Source organism: Megalobrama amblycephala, linkage group LG10 (genome assembly GCF_018812025.1).
Source record: "Megalobrama amblycephala isolate DHTTF-2021 linkage group LG10, ASM1881202v1, whole genome shotgun sequence".
NCBI lineage: Eukaryota > Metazoa > Chordata > Actinopteri > Cypriniformes > Xenocyprididae > Megalobrama > Megalobrama amblycephala.
This window is the reverse complement of record NC_063053.1, coordinates 14,709,722-14,732,044: the sequence shown is the minus strand read 5'-3', so window position 1 is coordinate 14,732,044 and position 22,323 is coordinate 14,709,722. Positions and strand designations below refer to the sequence as shown.

The 22,323-nt window shown below is 37.0% G+C and overlaps 1 protein-coding gene across 8 annotated transcripts in view; it reads right to left on the bottom strand.

The window, feature by feature from the left end:
* LOC125276857 (sorbin and SH3 domain-containing protein 1) overlaps nt 1-22,323 on the bottom strand; it is a 54,719-nt gene that overhangs the window by 9,454 nt on the left and 22,942 nt on the right. For 6 of the 8 annotated variants that reach the window (XR_007186769.1, XM_048204770.1, XM_048204773.1 and 3 more), the window contains 7 exons: nt 22,188-22,284; nt 20,136-20,250; nt 18,322-18,405; nt 9,843-9,892; nt 6,943-7,115; nt 2,648-3,979; nt 421-506 (listed from right to left, as the gene is read on the bottom strand). Coding sequence is in view for 7 of the 8 variants with exons in the window: in XM_048204770.1 (XP_048060727.1) it covers nt 421-506; nt 2,648-3,979; nt 6,943-7,115; nt 9,843-9,892; nt 18,322-18,405; nt 20,136-20,250; nt 22,188-22,284 (1,937 nt within the window). In the remaining variant the exon portion in view is untranslated. The remainder of the gene's footprint in view (nt 1-420; nt 507-2,647; nt 3,980-6,942; nt 7,116-9,842; nt 9,893-18,321; nt 18,406-20,135; nt 20,251-22,187; nt 22,285-22,323) is intronic. The other 2 variants (XM_048204772.1, XM_048204776.1) reach the window with 2 other exon arrangements.

Genomic DNA, 22,323 nt, shown 5'->3' with positions numbered 1-22,323 from the left:
TGTGTGTGTGTGTATATATATATATATATATATATATATATATATACATACACACACATTTATTTTTATCTTACTTTGCCAGTAAAAATATCTAAACACTCTTAAAACAAGATAAATTTACAAAAATTGTGTAAAATAATGAGCCTTGTTTTCATAAAATATATTATGAATTACATATTTTAATTTTTTTATTGTTTTATAAAAATCTCAATAATTTTATGTTAGATATATGCTTAAAAAATGTCAGTGTGGCAGAAAATTAAACTTAATTCAAGATATACTCTCTGAAAACAAGTCATATTTTTCCTTCTCAAGTAAAGTTATCTTGTTTTAAGGATGTTTATATGTTGTACATAAACATAGCAATTAAGAAAATGATTTGTTTGCAGTGTGAAGAAAATGTCAAAACAAACATGGCACCTCTTTATCTCCATAGCGTTTCCGGACAGCCTCGTCTGTGTTCTCTCCATGGTCTCCCTGGCTTAATGGATGTGAGGATTCGGAGTCTGTTTGAAAAAACACAGGATTCACTTTCTGTTGCCAAAATTACATAAGAGTAAGAACAAGTGCAATGATTCAAGTCAGTCTTGGTTCAAGCATTGCACAACACTTCATATCTTTGAAATATCCATTTATAGAGCATGTCAATGGGGATGATATAGACATTCTGGAAAGATCACAAATACACCAAAAGATGATAAATAAACAATATAAATAAAATTACATGAACATACAATGGCTTACACATCTTACAGTTTAACATTACAATAGTTTATGCATAAAGCAAGTATTTTGAGATCTGCAGGATAAGCATAAGCCATGGTCAAACAAAATAAAAAGTTGCATGCATCAAAACTTGACAAAGTATAGTAAAAATACACAACATTCTGACATTCCTTTCAAAATTGTCTAGTATAATATGAATAATGTAGATATGAAAATAGAAAATTAAGTGACAAATGCAAAATAATAAACAAAACACACACACAAAAAAAACCATAATAGCCATTTGAATGCACTGGTCCTGAACCTTGAAGTGAAAACCGATTCATGTTAGGTTTACACTTTTCTATGGAATTTGTCTAATTTCAGGTCAAATCTGTGAAAGGCTTTGCAGTATGATGCAAGTTTTATGTGCATGAAACAATGTTAAATGTCTGTTTAATGTACAAAATGCATCTGCTCAAGAATAACTTGTGAGGTCTGAAATATTTTCTCAAGCTGACCAAATCCTGCACCAAAATTCCTCTCAGTTTCCAGCTCTTATCATTATTCTGTGGTAGGATGAAAACAGAACTGCGGGTATGTAGTACTACTCGATAATGGATTAATGGAATCTGGCTGGGATCCACAGAATAGATTGCAACAGTCATATTACAAAAGTAACACTATACATAGAACATTAAATGTATAGTCACCAAAAAAATCAAACTTCTTTCATATTTTCTCACGCTCATGTCATTCCAAACCTGTATGACTTTCTTTCTTGAGTGGAACAAAAAAGACAATATTTTGAAAAGTGTTGGTAACCAAAGTTGTAGTGACCACTGACTTCCATTGTATAGACATTACCACAATACTGAAAAACATCTTCTTTTATGCTCCACAGAAGAAATAAGTCATAAAGGTAAGGAACGACATGACATTTTTGAGTGAACCATCCTTTTAAATTTGAAATATTTTTAATAAACTTCTTATATATGTAATTTTATAAATATATATTTGATTATATACCACTGTTTATGATTCAATTACGTAAATATCAGTGTTTCATGGAATGCGTACATCATTCCCTCACAAAGCAACTTAAAGGGATAGTTCACCCAAAAATGAAAATTCTGTCATCATTTACTCACCCTCAGGTAGTTCCAAACCTGTACGAATTTCTTTGTTCTGTTGAACACAAAGGAAGATATTTTGAAGAATGTCCGAAATTGAACAGTTCTGGGGCACCATTGACTTCCATAGTATTTTATTTTTTCCTACTATGGAAGTCAGTGGTACCCCAAAGCAAAACTTTCTTCAAAATATCTTCCTTTGTGTTCAGCAGAACAACTAAATTTATACAGGTTTGGAACAACTTGAGGGTGATGACATAATTTTCATTTTTTGGATGAACTATCCCTTTAAGTACAGTACCTTTGTTGTTTTGTTTACATTTTGCTTCAAATTAAACATTAAAAACATAAACAAATAAAAAAATGCTTATACTTTATTAAAGAATGCTTTGAAGGGTCAGTCACTGTTGCACTCTATAGGGTGGTACTGTACTTTTTACCAAGACTTTACTCTTTGATCTGCTGTTTATATTTATGTCTGGTCATAGTTTGTGGCTAATTCTGGACAATGTATTACAAAGGCAATGAAAAAAATAATACTAAATGGCTGAAGTAGAAGTCTGAGAATAAAAAAGTAACATAACACACTTAAACACAACACAACAGAAATATGCCAATCTAGTTACAAATCACACAAAATCGGCCACACAGTGCACACTTAAGAAATGGAAAAAGTAAAGTCACTCGGTGATGACAGAAGAGCAGACAGGAGAGAGAAAGGCTGGAGGAAGATGAGTGATCACAGACATAGTCATGCCCGAACATGAGTGTGGACAATCTGACACTCATGACACTCTCAATATAGCCACCTTCAGAGTGATCTTTACTGGCTTCTGAGCCCTCCACATCCATGAGGTCATCCGAGTTGCACCCCTCACAGGGAGAGCTCTCTCCGTTACTGAGCCTCTCCAGCACTTCCAAAGAGGACAGCCGTTGAGGAATCACAGGCTTTGGCCTGGCCGAGAAGAGGTCTCCGGCCATGGGCTTCATGGCGGAAAGAGTGCTAGTCTTTTTGGCCTGTTGACTGTGTAGCGACCTCCGTAAGGAGAAAGGGGCTGGTCCCATCAGAAGCAAGTTTCTTGGGGGAGCACACCTCTTCTCCTGCAGGGTGTTGGCCTGTTGCCGCTCGTGCCTGAGGATTGTGGTGAAACGTGTGTAGGAAGCGGGGCAGGTGCCTTTACACTTGCTTTGTTTGGTGTGGAAGGGGAAGTGATCATGGTGATGGTGACCTGTGGGTTCTGAGGTACTGCTGGAGGGCGTCTCTTTGGCAGCATCATGAATGCAACTGTTTTTCTCCTCCGATTTGCCCTCGTTTTCCAATTTTCTTGAGGTGTTCAGGCACTCGTCTGACACAGAAGCTTCCTCGTTGGGTGTTTGGGCCTCTGTATTCATGGTTGGACAGTCCTCAGTATGTGCGGGCTCTGGTATGACTAGAGTCTCAGCTGACAGAGCAGACTGGAGAAAGCAGGTCGGCACAGGGCTGTGGGAAGGGCTTGGGTTACTAGGGAGAATGGGCATCGAGGCGGAGCGAGTGGGCGCGCAGTTCGAACGCTGAATGATACGCTCAAACTCCATCACCCGAAAAGTAACAGAATCCCGGGGGATGATCTCAGTCCTCTCCAGGGTAATGTCGTCCCCCGGTTTCTCAAAAAAGGAAGCCAGGCAGCGGACACTACCGTGGGGGCTAGAGCCCAAGGAGCTCGGCCTCTGAATTTTGTGCATGTTTCGATAGAGGGCAGAGAACTCAGCTGTGCTCCTCACAGATCCCATAACAGGTCCATTTTTATGAAGGTTCCTGCTCTCAGGTGAACCATTACCCATGCAAGCTGAATTTAACCTGTGATCGGCATCCTGCGTATCTCCATTTTGTGAGCCACAGACCTTCGGATGCAGATCCTCACAGCTGTGTGCTTTGGGCCGCTGTTGTGTAGGCTCGGTCCGTCTTTCCAGGCTCTCATCGGTAGAGGGTGATAGCTTGGGCTTAAACTTGGAGGGAAGGATTTGAGGGATGCAGGCTTTGGCGGCGGACAAGGACTTTTTAGTCTTATATTGAGAAGCTAGTGCATTAGTGGCAAGAACTGAGTGAGTATTTACAGAAGAGCAGGGTGAAATCATACAGCCATTCCCACCTTTATAATCCACTGGCAGGCATGCAGGGTAACAGAACAAACAGTGCATTAGATTACAAAGCAACAAGAAATGTTACATTAATTGCTAAATAAATATTTCAACTCAATTTTGTCAGTCCATTTTATCTAGAGCATTCAAGCAGGTTCAACTCTTGAGTTTAACTGTGTAAATCTTGAGAGCAATACATTGTATTTTTTTATCCCAAACCAGTTAAAGGGATAGCTCACCCAAAAATTCTGTCATGAATTACTCACCCTCATGTCGTTCCACACCCTTAAGACCTTTGTTCATCTTCAGAACACAAATTAAAATATTTTTGATAAAATCAGTGAGGCCTCCATTGCAGCAAGATAATTAACACTTCCAGATGCCCAGAAAGCTGTTAAAGACGTATTTAAAACAGTTCATGTGACTACAATGGTTCAACCTTAATGTTACGAAGCAACGAGAATACTTTTTGTGTACCAAAGAAACAAAGTAACAACTTTTTTCAACAATATTTAGTGATGGGTGATTTCAAAACACCACTTCATGAAGCTTCTAAGCTTTACGAATCTTTTTCGAATCAGTGGTTCGGAGCGTGTATCAAACTGCCAAAGTCACATGATTATGGTAAACGAGGCTTCGTTAAATAATAAGTGTTTCAAAATTTCAATGGTTCACCACAGAGCGTGACTTTGGCAGTTTGACACACGCTCCGAATCACTGATTCGAAACAAAAGATTCGTTAAGCTTCAAAGCTTCATGAAGCGGTGTTTTGAAATCGCCCATCATTAAATATTGTTGAATAAAGTCGTTATTTTGTTTTTTTGCCGCACAAAATGTATTCTCGTCGCTTCATAACATTAAGGTTGAACCACTGTAGTCACATGAACTGTTTTAAATACGTCTTTAGCTGATTTCTGGGCATTTGAAAATGTTATCTTGCTGGCAATGCAGGCCTCACTGAGCCATTGGATTTTATCAAAAATATCTTAATTTGTGTTCTGAAGATAAACAAATGTCTTACAGGTGTGGAACGACATGAGGGTGAGTAATTTCATTTTTGGGTGAACTAACCCTTTAAGTGCAAACCTCACCCCGAAGCCGATTCTAAAGATTTCATTGGTCATGTCAATCACAGTGCCTTCACAACTTTGTAACAAATACTATCCACCCCTTAACACTCCACCCTACTTTTAACCATAGTATGGCGGTGATAGTACATTCTGATAGACAGCAGCATTACTGAACTCTGAACTGAATCCATGAAGTCTGAACTTGACAGGTGACTGCATGATGGAGTTGGCCAATGAAATCGGCTGCTGGCCAGGGTTTGCACTTTGGAGTAAGAAAGGTATATATATATAAGGTAAAACATAAAATAATCAAATGAAAAATAAACACTAAACTGCTAAGAAGCAGAAATATGGAAGCAAAATAAACTACTTATACTAAAAAGAACAGCACATAAAAGAAGAGTATATTTGAAATATTTTATTGTGCTTATTTAGATTCAAATCTATCAGTATTCAATGGTTCATTTTTTTAAACAAATATAAGTCTATGAGACTGATAAAGTCATTAATAAATCATATAACAACTAGAGATTTTACTTCTAGCAAACTGCAAAACAAAACCAAAATACACTCTCCTGTGTAAGCAGAGTTTCTAATTCAGTTTGAACTACCTTTAGCTTACAGTTGACAATAAATCTAAATACCACTAAACTGCCAATTGGAACGTCTCCTCCAACATGCATGTGACTCCCATGATAATTCATGTGACCTGCTCAGTAACTCTTATGTTTAAAAACTGTTTTAAAGAGACATATGCACCGAAAGACGGTGCATCTAAAAATTATTATTCACTTTACTTTGGTCCAACCAAATGCATAATTTGTTTCCTATTGTGAAGGTTTATCCAAATGTGCCAATACGCTTTTCTCTTTGACCTATCACAGACTCCACCAAACCACTTAAAGACAGGCACTTACTCCCACTGTGGTCATAAACTTATGAAAACACTACTTGAGTGCTCCATAAGTCTTGGGATTTCTCACCAAAGAAACCTCTTGTGTGCTGTGAAGTTACCAGCTGTTATCCACAGGAATTACAGGCAGAATCTTAATAGATATTCACAGTATATTGCCAAAAATACAGCAGGATCATTGTACAGATAGTAATGAGGACTTACTCGATTATCCTTTCAGAAACAACTTTATGAAGTTACAACAAGATACACTGCATTGTATGTTCTGTATGCAAAACATGTTGTCTTAGAAATTCAAAGCAGACAGAAACAATAGTTAAAAAAAGATCTTCACACAGTGGTCAACAAAGCCTCTGTCTAAACATGTGGCTCAAGTTAACTATTAACGGATACAGTTGTCATCTTCAGCCCTCGTGTGTTCCGCTTTCCTCCCCCCTGCCGACCCAAGCGGCCCATCCTCTGGGTCAAATGTGCTCGCATTCCATTCATGACCTCACTCTGACAGCTGACCCCCTCATACCTGACCACCCCTGAACATGCTGCATGTTTATCTCCTCTGCAGGGTGAGTGTCTACCATCAGATCCCCCTATTAATCTCTACGTCCACCCCCTTTTCTCACTGTCCACACCATGGCCCACTTCTAAAGCAGTTGGACACCCAACTGAGCCAAACCTCATGTGCCCATTCTGTCTAACAGACCGGCATCGTGTGAATGACTAAAGGTCAAACCGGACATCTGTTATGTGTCAACTGTGAAAAATGGCCAGCATTAACGAAACACAGAAAGACAAATGAGCTGTGTTATTTGTGTGGTATTGTGAAGGAAGGAATGTGGAAAATGCCAATGAAGAAGGCTCAACGGGCAACAAATGGATCGGCTTTACAATAATGTAGTATGATTTTAATCATATATCGATTATAATTCCTTAAATCAAAATCATTTCAAACCTGAATTACACTTGATTCTCAATCAACTTACATAAAAACAGACTGGAAGCCTACCTTTAGAAGAAGTGCTGGGATGGCGCTTGTTTAACGCTCTCAGGCCCTGCAGTGGGATGTCGCCGCCCTCCAGGACACTCTTGTAAACGTGCCGATCACATTCTGAAGCTGCCTGCCCACTGGCAGACAAGCTGTCCTTCTCTGCTTCACTGTCGCCTGCTTTACAGGTTGAGCTGGGCACAAACAGAAATATGAGGCTGTGACTTACATAAATCATCATATTCATGTAACATGTCTGAATTTCATGTCTGAAATTTTAAAGATGTGACGATACCAGCATTTCCCCTTAGCATTTTTGAGCGCTGTTGAGTGGATTCTGGCTAACTTAAACTCCTCTGATTGGCCACTGTGTTCACGTGCTCAACAGTTGTGTCTGTGATTGGCTACAATGATCAACGCTTTAAAAACATGTTCACCAAACACTTACAATACACATTTTTTTTTAAGAGTTTATTATTGCTATTATTATTATATACTTTAAAGTGATTCATATTTACATTATTTTACTAATTTAAAAAAAAAAAGAATATATATATGTGATTGCAAAAAATAGGAATATTCAATTTACTTGTAATGTTGCCAAACAATTTAAAACAGTCTTAGAAGTTTTTAGTCAGGCTGTGTTTGCTCTTTGATATAGATGAGACAGCACCAGCTGCTCTGGCCCTTATCAGAACATTCCTCAGAGGCCTGTGTGGCATCATTTAAAAAAAAAAAAACATGCTTGAAGGTTTCCACATGTAGCAGTTAGTCAAATAAACCTACAGTATGTGCTTACAGGAAAGTAAGAAGTTCTTTAGGGATGCACATCTTTAATAAGTTGTCTTGGGTCAGGTACAGTATGCCATATAATGAGCTGTTGTCTATGTTGGTATAGGGAAAGTTAAAGTATAACATGCTTACTTATCAATATGACTCTTTCCTGTATGCAATAAAACAATGATATGGAGTCCGGTAAGGCCTTGCTATGTTTTAAGCAGACTATTCTCTGCTGAAAAACAAAAATGTATGATGGTTTTAGTTGTACTGAATTGGTCTAGCTAGTCTCAGAGCCTGACCAGCTTACAAGTGCCCAAAACCCCAAACCAGACCAGCCTGACCAGAATCCAAATAAGACATAAGGGTTAACACAACAGACTCACATGGGCTACATGCTAAGTGATTTGGGAGGGAATTTATCCATGACAAGGATTTTAAATGCGCAGACAATGGTCCTATACAGCTGCAGCTCTTTTTCAGAGGGAATCATATTAACAGTTACTAGCCAACATGCCAATAAAATCCTAATGGCCCTAGCATACTTTCCTACTTTTTCATAGCTGGAAACAATAAAATACCAATTATTCAACAAAAATTATGTGGGCGTACAAGACACTGTTCTTGTGACTCAAAGTTTTTGAATTATTCCATTATACTGTACACATAATAAAGTCCTCATGAATGACATGACCCTTGGGATGCTTTCCGCTGGAAAAGTGAGAAGAGGTGAGCACACGTCATTCCAGACGCCACTGGCTTTAAACTCAGGAACCTGAGCAGCTGCCTGACAACTGCTGGAGCGGAGATGGTCTTACCAGATTTATCTGACCATTAGAAAATCTGAAGTATTTCCATGCTTTTCCAGCTCCTTTTCAAGGATCTGTTAGCCATAAGGTAAAACTATGTTTCTCTCAGGGTTACACTTACATAGGGTTTGTCTCTCAGACATTCCTCAAGTCATGAGAGCATATTTTTGGTTTAGTGTTTTGGCTGAACACTAGTTGGCCTCCTGGTTTATAACTAAACCATGTGCCTTTTGATAAAATAATAAACTCCACATCCAGACATCAAAAAGATCCTCACACCAAAGTGAAGACCGCACTAAAACCACGTGCCACAGATTCTTAAGAGAAATGTAAATACCACAAAAGATTCATTCATTCCTTTTTATGTTTTACTGTTACATATTTGGCAAAGGAAGCACGGGAAAAAAATGTTAAACTGATTTAACTAATGAATATGTTTATTTACTGTTCAAACACCCAGTTATGTTAAAGAATGCTTTTAAAGAATGCTTTAAATTGATTGTATTTTTGTTGGGCATGCTTTAGATGATACAAATATTAACATTAAGAATTAAATCTTCAATCCACTGGCACAGTAAAATATTTGAAGAACTTTTCAAGCTCTTCAATCTTCAAAATAATAAAAAATAAATAAAATAAAAAACAAATGTATAAAATGTCGGATAAATGTGTCTGCTAAATCAATAAATGTAAATTAATAAATGTTTTCTTTGTAAATTATATATTTTTTTAATATTTATATTTTTTAAAATTTAAAAAAAATAATATTTTAATAAAGATTTAATAAATTAAAAATATATTTTGTTCAAATGCAAACGTCTTCAAATTCAAAGACATAATATAACTGTTACATCAGTGTTGTGAAGGCATGATCACGTCAATGCCACAGGGAAAGCTGTCAGTAAAAAAAATGACACTTCGCTGTGTGCTTCACAAACAGCACATTAAGATTTGGGGGATTTCTGCTAACAGAATGGGCGGAGGTACGAGGTCCCTTATCTCTCTTAAAAAAACATCCAGGCTTTATTTTCAGACACTAGTTTCAGCACAAAACAAATCATCACACTATCCGTGGCCTCTCCTCTACAAACGCACGCACACATGCTTACAAACATGCATCACACGAACGCCTACACTGGGCAACCTGTACTGCAAATGGTCGTTCAGGAAACAGAAAAAGGAAACGAGGGAAATCTCCAGAGCCCCGTGACAGCTCTGCCTGAGAATAGATGGCTGGAGAGCAAGACAGACACACCAACACACCCACATACAACAAGGCTGTCAGAAAATGGTGGAAAGGAACATTTGTGAGGGGAAAAAGAAGCATGGACTTACTATTGCTGTAGGTCGGAAGATGTTTCCAATGGGCTGAAAGAGGGGGCACTCTGCAACAAACCAAACAAAGAAGTCATTGATAGCTCCAAAGGCTTGACTCTCTGGCAGCTGGAAAGGGAGAAGGCGCATTAGTCAGTCAGGCTTGCGAACGTCTGCCGTGTCCAAAGCTCTGAAACTCTTAGGTCCTCTGGACGAAGTGTAGCGTGGAGAAGTAAGCAAGTATTTTGGCCTGCATGCAAGTTAGGGGGGAAAACAAGCGACTGGGAGCGAGGGGTGGGATTAGAAGGGGCTGTGAGGGGCGCCCATTTTGGGAGGGGGCTGTCAGCGCTTCCACCAATCAGCTGCTGTCTCTCACCGAGGCTCTCTTTTGTCTTCTATTGAGTCACTCTCATTACTGGCCGGCCAGACAGGGAGACAATTAACCAGCTGGTGCGGGAAGTGGGCCAAATTACATGGGCAGACACACACACGCACACACAAACAGATTTACGCACATATATTAAGAATATCATGAGCGTCGGATCGAACGTGCAGTACAAAATCATAGGGCTGATATTAATAGTACGCCAAAGGAAGTTCACATAACGTGCGTCCAGTGCTGGGTAGTAACTGATTACATGTAATCTGGATTATGTAATCAGATTCCAAATTTTAAAATGCTTATAATCACAATACAGTTACCTTTTAATAGATTAATATTAATCAAACATTATTTTAAACTAAAATATTTACTTGAAGTCTCCCTGATATTTTAAGGTAATATTTCATTTTAACAACACGTTCGCATGTTCTCACTATGCAGGGAAAAGATTTATTTCTAGTTTTATCAGTATTTTTTCATTAAGTTTACATTTTTTTATTTAATTAATTAGCTTTTCACTCAACCCACAAATCCACAGCAGTTCCCTCACAATCCCATGGGAAACCCTGATATTCAATGCACTTAAAGGGTTAGTTCACCCAAAAATGACAATTCTGTCATTAATTACTCACCCTCATGTCGTTCCAAACCCATAAGACCTTTGTTCATCTTCGAAACACAAATTAAGATATTTTTGACTCCTCCATAGACAGCAACTTTCAAGGTCCAGAAATGTACTAAAGACATTGTTAAAAAAGTCGACGTGACTACAGTGGCTTAACCTTAATTTTATGAAGTGACGAGAATACTTTTTGTGCACAAAAACAAAACAAAAATAACGACTTTATTCAACAATATCTTTATTCAACAATATCTTATTCAAAATCTACGCTGTTTACAGCGCATGCGTCGTGCTGCTCACGTGAACAGCGTCGGCCAATACGGAGTCGCCGTTATGACATAGAACCTGGAAGCACTAAACATAAACAGTTAAATTGCTGTCAGATATCTCTTGAATTTCATCAAAAATATCTTAATTTGTTTTCTGAAGATGAACAAAGGTCTTACAGGTGTGGAACGACATCATGAGGCTAAGTAATTAATGACTAACCCTTTATTGTTGTTGATAAAGAATAAAATATATTTTCTTTCACATTTTCTTTCTTAACAAGTTAGGTCTAAAGTAATCTAAAAGTACTAAAAAAGTAGTCCAATTAGATTACCTAAACTGTGCAATTTTCATCATGTAATTTGGAATCAGTAACAGACTACAATTTGTAAGTAAATACCCAGCACTGCATGCATTGAGTCAATAAGGAGAGTAGCTGTTATTGCCAGGCAGCAACTCCCGATGGCAGATCAGAAAGAGCCATTCACTGGGACGGCTTGTACCCCCCTTGCATTTTGAATGGTTTAGAGACGTTTAATTTTAGGCTGCTGTTTCTGTTGCTTTTCCCAAAGTGCACGTCACAGATGGTAAAAATAGCATGACAGCACACCTCCAAAGAAAAAAAAGCACAAGTGGTGTTTGCAAATACGATTGCACAATCCCAGCCTGCTGCTGTCCCTTTAGAGGTATGCCACATGCGTGCCAGAACCCAACGGCCCCCTCTTCTGACCGACAAAAGAAAAGTTCAACTCCTGACCGCAACATGCTCATCCCATTGGTTGCTGGGTAAAGAGGATCACGAATAACCTTCGAGAATGAATACAGGCTTTGTGTGAGAATATTGCTCTATTTATACAGCGTCATGTTCTAGAAGTTTTGTTTCCTGAGGAACACCCAGTGACATAAGTTGCTATTACGTCTGCAAAGCGACCTCTAGTATTTTTGTCCCTTTTTTCCTTTCATCCTATTTTTTTTCTCTCTCAAAAAAAACAGCCGGCACAGCATCCCAAGAGGCTTTCGCACGGGACTTGGCACAGATGCGAAGAATAAGCAAACAGGAAGCATGCATGAAAGCCTTATCTGAAGTGCCACGCATCTTAATCTAAATACTTGTGACAGCCAGTACAATACCTTAGTGTGATGCAGCTGTTAAGACGAGGTGATAAGAAAGTGAAATAATGCAATAAAGTTAGAACACTGTTGCTGGCATTATAAAGTACAGGAAGCCTCATATACAGCAGGAAAAAAAGTTTTTTTTAAAGTATATGGTATAAAAAACATGTGTAAACAGATGACTTTGTTATGTTTATATTTAAAGGGTTAGTTCACCCAAAAATGAAAATTCTGTCATTATTATTACTCACAATTGTTCACTTTGAAGCTTAACGAATCATTTGTTTCGAATCAGTGGTTCGAAGCGCCAAAATCCCATGATTTCAGTAAACGAGGCTTCGTTACGTCATAAGTGTTTTGAAACTTCAATAGTTCACATGACTTTGGCAGTTTGATACATGCTCCGAACCACTGATTCAAAACAAATGATTCGTTAAACTTCGAAGCTTCATGAAGCAGTGTTTTGAAATCGCCCATCTCTAGATATTGTTGAATAAAGTCGCTATTTTGTTATTTTTGGCGCACAAAAAGTATTCTCGTCGCTTTATAATATTAAGGCTGAACCACTGTAGTCACATGAACTGTTTTAAATATGTTTTTAGTAGCTTTCTGGATATTGAAAAAGGGAGTGTTATTGCTGGCGATGCAGGCCTTACTGAGCCATCGGATTTTATCAAAAATATCTTAATTTGTGTTTTATCAATGAACGAAGGTCTTACGGGTGTAGAACGACATGAGGGTGAATAATTAATGACAGAATTTTCATTTTTGGGTTAACTAACCCTTTAACTGTCTGTGAGAATTGACTAAAGGGCCCTTCATTTTACAGGAAATACATTCACAAACAGCCACTACAGTAAAGTCAGGACTGTTGTAAGTGAGATTTAAGCTGGGTACTTGAAATTCTTGACATGACCCACGGAGACGGTGGGTGAAAGTGACGTGCACAGTATGTCACAGAGGATAATGTTTCAAAGCCTTACGTTATTTGAAATGCCAACCAAAATAGCATTTCTCATATAAGGTGTTTAACTTTCAAGGAAATTACATCTCAGTCTTAAAAGTAATAATGCTGAGACAGCGAGACAGAGAATTTCCCATCGTCTCGTCTGGTACACGTCCGTTTGTCACATCAGGGTATTCAGGGTCTAATTTCAGCATGTGGGCCTATATGTACAATGAAAATACACCACCAAATTTGGTGAATTTAAACTAAATCCATCCTTAAACGTCAAAAGATCAAACCTATGTGACTTTCTTTTATTTCTGAAACACAAATGAAGATATTCTGTAGAATGTTGAGGTCCAAGAAAAAATAAATAAAATAATCATCCAGGTTTGGAATGACATGAGGGTGAGTAAATGATCATTTTTTGGGTGAACTGTCCCTTTAAGATAAGTTACAATGTGCTAAATGTTCTTCCTAAAGAGGCCACAATAAAAATCAAGAGATGTTTACCTCAGTATTTCCTAGGATGTAAATTCCTTTCCCCTGATTGTTAAGGCTAGTCAGTGGAACAGTGTGTTAATAATGTTTGCTCATTTTCATGTGCTAGTTTCCTAACAGGTGCAGGAGATGACTCAAGAAAATTTACAACTTTTCTATTATATAAATAGCATACAATGTGAATGAGGGTGCTGTGCAACTTAACCACACGAACAAATGGGGCTTATGTGTTCATTTGGGAAAGTCTAACTTTATATGCAACCTTTTTCTTTCGTTCTTCGAAAAACTGCTATAATCAAAGCGCAGCTTCTACTGTACACAGGAATGTTGTTGTCTCTAATTGAAACAAACACATAATGGATGTGGACTGCTGGTACAGTACATATGTCTCATTCCATACACAGGATATAGGAGACGGACTGACTGTGTTTGTCACTGTCATAGAGTTTGGCGTGTCAATCACTGAGGAAGCCAGGTCACATGCAGTCTCCAATAACCTTCGACCCACTTAGACACGGACACACACTCAGCTTCATACTGAAAGTTGCTCTCAGTTAGAAGTCAACAAGCTCAACAAGTCTATTACTGGAACTTTTTGTGACCTCAGTCTTAGAACTTAAGATGGTATTTATGATGGATACTGTTGATATTTCTTATACTAACAAGATATCTCAACCCTTTTTGTAAGAGTGTTTACATAGTTTTAGAAATTTGTTTAATTTAAATTTTTACATCTGAATTTTTTGGGAATCTTACTAAGCCAAAGTGAATTTCACGCTGGCTCCACAAGTATTTTTTCATTGCCTCATCAACACAGCGAGACTGGGCCGCATCAGCAGACTCTCAAGGGAGGTGACTCTTCACTTTCATCTCTAAACAAGGAAATCTGGAAAGAGACAGGAACCTTCTATCAACTTGTGCCATGACGCTGATGGTCAGATTTATGAGTCTACCCAACAGGAATGCAGCCTGTGACTCAGTGACTCATCCTCAAGGGTTTGGTTTCACTGTCAGAAGAACCAATTCTAAAGACTTGTCATACACAAGAGGCATGCATGGGCAGTAAGAGTAGATTTTCCATCCTGACAATTTTATTGTGCTTTTTTCCCTCTAAAGAAGCATGTTATTAGACTAGTTGCAAGATCCCCTGTGAGTCTTGCGAGAAATTGCAATATTGTGTCATATACACAACCAGATGTTTTATTCCCGTGATGGCAAAGCTGAATGTTCAGCAGCCATTACTCCAGTCTTCAGTGTCACATGATACTCCAGAAATCATTCTAATATGCTGATTTGCTACTCAAGAAATATGTCTTATTATTATCAATGGTAAAAACAGTTAAAGGGTTAGTTCATCCAAAAATGAAAATTATATCATTAATTACTCACCATCATGTCGTTACACACCTGTAAGACCTTCGTTGATCTTCGGAACACAAATTAAGATATTTTTGATCAAATCAGATGGTTCAGTGAGGCCTCCATAGACAGCAATAACACTCCCTTTTTCAATGCCCAGAAAGCTACTAAAAACATATTTAAAACAGTTCATGTGATTACACTGTTTCAACCTTAAAGGGTTAGTTCACCCAAAAATGAAAATTTTGTCATTAATGACTCACCCTCATGTCGTTCCGAACCCGTAAGACCTCTGTTCTTCTTCGGAACACAGTTTAAGATATTTTAGATTTAGTCCGAGAGCTTTCTGTCCCTCCATTGAAAATGTATGTACGGTAGACTGTCCATGTCCAGAAAGGTAATAAAAACATCATTAAAGTAGTCCATGTGACATCAGTGGGTTAGTTAGAAGTTTTTGAAGCATCGAAAATACATTTTGGTCCAAAAATTACAAAAACTACGACTTTATTCAGCATTGTATTCTCTTCCGGAATCCTTTCCATTGAATTGATTCCATTGAATTGATTCCATTGAATCATTTCATCTGTCGGCGTTGGTAATGCACTTTTACGTCGTTGTTTTTGGCGATTAGGACATCCGCGACATGCACACTTAGGCACCATTCTAAAAAATATAGCAATACCAAAATACAAACAATGTAGAATAGCTTGAATACAGCGTGCGTCTTCCTCAGACTGTAAACGAAGCTTGGGCGCACTAGATAACACGTCAGCAGCGTCTTATGTCAGCAGCGTCACTGCGGAGTCGTGAACCCGGATTGACAACAGACCCGGAAGAGAATACAATGCTGAATACAATGTCGTAGTTTTTGTTATTTTTGGACCAAAATGTATTTTCGATGCTTCAAAAACTTCTAACTAACCCACTGATTATGTTTTTATTACCTTTCTGGACATGGACAGTATACCGTACATACATTTTCAATAGAGGGACAGGAAGCTCTCGGACTAAATCTAAAATATCTTAAACTGTGTTCCGAAGATGAACGAAGGTCTTACGGGTTTGGAACGACATGAGGGTGAGTCATTAATGACATCATTTTCATTTTTGGGTGAACTAACCGTTTAATATTATAAAGTGACGAGAATACTTTTTGTGCGCCAAAAATAACAAAATAGAGACTTTATTCCACAATATCCAGTGATGGGCGATTTCAAAACACTGCTTCATGAAGCTTAGAATCTTTACGAATCATAGGTTTTGAATCAGTGATTCGGAGCGTGTATCAAACTGCCAAAGTCACGTGAACTATTGAAGTTTCAAAACACTTATGACGTAACGAAGCCTCGTCTACTAAAATCATGTTATTTTGGTCCTCTGAACCACTGATTCGAAACAAATGATTCGTAAAGATTCAAAGCTTCATGAAGCAGTATTTTGACATTGCCCTTCACTGGATATTGTGCAATAAAGTTGCTATTTTGTTATTTTTGGTGCACAAAAAGTATTCTCGTCACTTTATAATATGAAGGTTGAAACACTGTAGTCACATGAACTGTTTTAAATATGTTTTTAGTAGCTTTCTGGGCATTCCGATGGCTTTCTGAGCCATCGGATTTGATCAAAAATATCTTAATTTACGTTCCGAAGATCAACGAAGTTCTTACGGGTGTGGGACGACATGAGGGTAAGTAAATAATGACATAATTTTCATTTTTGGGTGAACTAACCCTTTAATATTTATGTGGAAACCATGATAGATTTTTTTTTTCAGGATCAAAAAGTTCAAAAGTAGCATTCTTTTAAAAATGTTTTTTTTTTGTAACAACGTCTATCACTCTTAATAAATTTAATGTGTCCTGGCTAAATAAGTTTTAATTGAACAATTTTAACTGAACAAATTTACTACTGACTATTTTTTACTACTGTCACCCAGCCTCAGTGTGCGTTTACATGACAATGATGGAAACGTTTTTTCTTTGTACAGATGACAACGTTGTCAAAACTATCCGTTCACACAGATCCAAACAAAAAACACCTTATTTCCGTGTTGAAAAATAAGGTGGATAGACTAAACACGAGCATGCCGTTTTTTTTTTTTTGTTTTTTTGCAGTTTACACAGAGATGATAACTGTATCGTTTTCAAAAACGTCCACTTTGAAACCCGTTTTCAGAAGTTTGCATTCTCAAGCCGTTGTCATGTAAATGAACAGCCAAAACGCATATAAAGTTTTCCATTTTTAGTTGAAAACGATGTTGTGTACTGTAAACAGCCCCTCAGAAGCAATCACAGTGAGTATCGAAAAAAGAAAGGTCAAACAAGCCAATCACCATGGGGTGTATCATGGTACGTGTCTCTAAGTAAATAAGTGTGAACAAATGTGCTATTTACTCACAGGTGTTGAGTTGATGACAACGCTGCACAGGCTCTGTGCCACTGATAGCATAGTGACGGCCTTCCTATCCCTGACTGAACCGAGTGACGGGACACCAGTGGTACTTTACAGTGTTTTACTTACTTACTGCGTCAAGGTCAGACAAAAAGTTTACAATGCAAAAATGTAATCGGCATGACTGGATAGAGTAGGGTGTTATGCACTTTCACATTACTTGAGGTGAATGTAGCAAATCTGACAACCAATAAGCGGATGATGCAGAGGCCAACTTTTCAGTCAATGTTGCCAGGCAGTGCTGCTGAAAACAGGCAACAGAGTTAAGCACAGTGGAAACAGTTTGGCCGATGTTGAGTGTTATCTTTACCAATCTAGTTGCATCATCACAGCTTGCTGTCCGTTTCCAGTCTGGGCACTACATAAAACTGAAAACCTTCTCAAAATCATCTGTGCCAACACCTAGAATGACTGCCTTATAAATAGCAAACATATTGAGACTATTATATTGAGAAATACAGACAGAAAAAAACAAATATGAGATGGAAAAGAAAGGTTCAGGCAGATCAAGGCTTCAGAAGATGATCAGGAAGCATCTGGGAAATAAACTGAGAGGTGGTGCTTGCAATGTTTGACTGCACCTTTTTATCATCTATCGCTCTCTGATGTGGCTTCTGAAGCACATTTAGATGAACTCTTCCACTCACTGTAATGTACTGTATGTCATTACTTTCTGTACTGTTTTTGAATTGCTATGCACTGAGCTACAATGGGCTGGATAAGGAACATACATATGAAAGGTCAGTGCAGAAAGGAAGTGACGTAACAATGGTTCTAACAGACAGACATAAAAGAATATTTAGGGTCCTGAACAGAAAAAAGGGGGATGACATGCATTTTTAATATACTGCCAACTTACCGCTTTGCCAAAATCCATCTCAGAAAAGAACCTATACCAAGGCTCATTCTCTAAATCTACATCTTCTGGACTTAAGTCCTGAGTCTACAGAAATATGGCAACAAGGAAAGGAGGACAAAGAAAGAGAGAGAGAAAGAGAAAGAGAAAGAGGAAGTTTCAGAATACAAAGACAATGAGACTAAATGATGATGTTAAATGAACTCTCTCTTAATGTCATGATCTCAGACAGTAAAAAAGGCTCCAGGCTGAGACAGCAGAGGAAATATGAATTGGATTTGCAGCTTGATGATTTATTGCAAGAACATCTGGTTGATCAATCAAAGGAACAGGAAATAGGAAGTAATGATAATGGAAAGGGATCCATAAATCCAAGGTGATATCTTTTACATTGTATAAAAAGTGAACAAGGAAAATAAACATATTCATATACTCTAAATCCATCGTTTTAAAGTTCTGCTATGAATATCAATCTTTTTGCATTGTTGTTTGTTCATAAAATACTGCAAAATATTTTCTACATTGTTTTAAAAATCTATAACACAATAATTATGTTATATTTAATATTATATTACACTATCATTTAAAAGTTTGGGTCAGTAGGATTTTTTTTAATACATGAGTACTATTATTTTATTAAGAAATTAATGTATTAATTTGATCAAAAATGACAATGGCATGTATGATTATTACAAAAGATTTCTATTGGAATCTTTATTCCTTTTGAACTTTCTATCCTGAAAAAAGGTATCATATATTATTATAATATTCAGCAGCACAACCGTTTACAACACTGATAATAATAAGAAATGTTTCTTAAGCAGAAAATCAGTATGTTAGAATGATTTCTGAAGGATCATATGACCCTGAATACTGACAATTCACTGGAATAAATTACATTTTAAAATATATTAAATTCAAAAACAATTTAAATTGTTATAATATTTTACAATATTACTGTTTTACTGTATTTTTGATCAAATAAATGCAGCGTTCATAAGCATAAGAAATGTCTTACAAAATCTTTTCAACCCCAAACTTTTGAACAGTAGTGTACAATATCATCTAAAAAGAATTCAAATATTTCACCACACAAATTTTACAAAAACAAAAGGACTGTTCTCTGCAGAGCTCAAATGGAGACACAAGCAGCACATTATCTTCTGCCCTAGATAGGACCTGACCTAGAGCCATTTTAATTACTTTCCCTAACAATTAGGAAAAAATGAAAGCCCTAACGCAGCTTGCACTTTCTCCGCTTCAGATGCTTCATTGACGAGGATCCAACGCGCTTTGCTTGGCTTCTACAATAAACCTATTTCAGCGGTATGTCATCAGAAAGACATTATGTAATACCAGCAGCTCCCAGAATGAGTCATGCTAAAAAGATTGAATCACTGAATGTCATAGTAACAAACCTTCCTGAAAATGACCAGACTGCAGACACATCTATTCTTAACTGGGTCTGGACACTGCTAGTGTCACTTATTGATGATCTTTTTATAGCTGAGTAAAAGGTCCTCCTACTTTCTATATGATGAACTAAACGTTACTGTAGTGTGTGCACTGTATGCATCAACAAGCTATGATCATGTTATATACGCTATGCACAGTATCACTACATTGAAGACGTCACCAGCACAAGTCACCTACCGAGGTCACTTAATAAGACTAGCAAGAGACACAGCTGTGAGTGTGCTGTCCTTGTAAGTGAAACAGGCAGAATCCAGCTCTTGCAGCATCAAACAGCATGCACAGATCTCCACCTCCACCAGCAACAGCACTCAGAAAACATGCATGTATAAAGAGCATCATACCGGTCTCTCCAGCTTCAGCACTGAAGACTTTCCTGGCTCGTACTCAAATATGCTCTTGGGCTCGGCGCGGTACTTCCTGGTGTCTACTTTCTTGTCAGGGGGCTCCCACTCATTCCTGCAGGGATGCATGGGGGGAGAGATGGAGTGATAGAGCAAGGGAGGTGGAGAGTCGCCATGGCAACCAACAAGGGCAAGTTTTAGTTAAGCGTTCCCATACATGCAGGTTGTGTTTTAAAAACTAGGCATACATCTCATATAAAAGCACTTTAATCATATAATAGACAATGATGTATTGGAGAAATATTCTGCAGTGTTATCCATACATATTCAGTAAACTATTTTGCATAATTCTAATTTAATACAAATTTTTCTTTACAAATTATTGTAACACTTTACAATAAGGCTCATATCTTTGACTTTAGTTATGCATTAGGTGCACCAACAATATTTACAGCATTTACTAATCTACACCATGTACATTTATACACATTTTTATAAACATCATAACAATAATATTCTATAACATTAGTTTATTTATATAAATATATGTAAATATACTATTGTTCATTTTATTAATTCATGTTTGTTCATAATAAACTAATTAACTGCATTAGAAGAAATAAAAAATTCACCTTGTTAGTTCACGATATATAATTCATTGACTAATCTGAATTAATTGAACCTAATTATAATTAAAAAATTAACATTAATTTCAAAATTTCTTTATTTGCGTAGATCCTGACCCACAAATAAAGCAGAATCTTTAATATTTCTTATTTATTTAATGTCACAATGTTTTGTTTTCCAAATTATAAAACATACTTAATCGTTATAAATTATATTATAAAATATTATAAAATATACTTATCGTTTTTAACCAGTTTAACCTCCAAATTTAAATCACTGTAATTCAAGAATGCTTTGAAATATATAAGTTTGGTTTTGTTTTAAAGAAGACATTCAGCATTCAGAAGACATTGTTGCTGAAGTGAAAGCACTTCAAAAAATTAAAGTATGAAAAAGTTATATAAGTATGTACTGTAAATCAAATGTACTATACTAAATATTTTATGTTTTATATAAACTATATATTTTACAAAATAATTTTTACTCTTAAACTGATATAAAATCAAAGCCATATGTCTAACCAAGTTGTGTTCCAAATTTGAAGTTGATATCACAAAAATTGAAGTTCCCATGTGATTTTGTTTAGGTGTTGTACCAAAAATAGCCACTGGGTGTCACCCACATTCCATTGAATTAAAAAAAAAAAAGTATGCATTCTTCTGTAACAAATTAATAAGTTTCTGTCCAAATATCAGTTCTATCACAAATCAGATGCCAAATATGGAAGCTTGAGATTGAGACCTTTCCGACGATATGTGTTTTGTCAAGATTCGAAAAGTTTTGACTATAAAGTACTTAAAATAAACACCAACTAGGGGGAGGAGCCCGCCAAAAGGATTTAAAGTACAGTTTCCATGGTAAAGCAATGTCCAATTTCAAAACAGTTTTACAGGATGAATTCTGAGTTTTAAGCTTTTGAATGATACCTAATTTATGATGATCACTAAAATATGCGATACAAAAAAAGGCAATAAATAAAAACAGCACCAAGCGTCCCATTAGCGGGACGGTGAAAGTTAAGTGGTATAACATTTTGAATCCCATACTTTCAGTGTGATCTCAGCCTTTTAGGCCTTACTGTATATTTAAAACCTAAAATGATCTACAAAAATACAAGGTATTTAATACTTAATGTATTTTCTGCTGGTGAACACTGATGACTGAAATAAACAGGTATCTATTATGATTTCTAACAGCAACATCTCTAAGCCAACACATGCTTGTTAAGGCCGCATGACAAATGCTAAAATACAGTGTTTCACATATTGAGGTCCTGTGAAGAAATGTCATCATCTCTATGTTGAGCAACACTAGCATGGTGCAAGAATTCACACTCTAATAAGAAAGTTTCAGAACATCAGTCAATAAATGTGCTAGAATCCACTCCATAATTCATAATATTTGTTTCATAGTGTCATCGCTCACCTCTGAGGTTTTAGGGAAGATGTGCGTGTTGGCACAGGCAGCTGTCCTCTTGAGCTTCCCATGTCTACTGCACTCTTGGAGCGAGGGACTGGCCGCACTTCAGAATAAATGCAAATAACAGACACTAACTGAACTG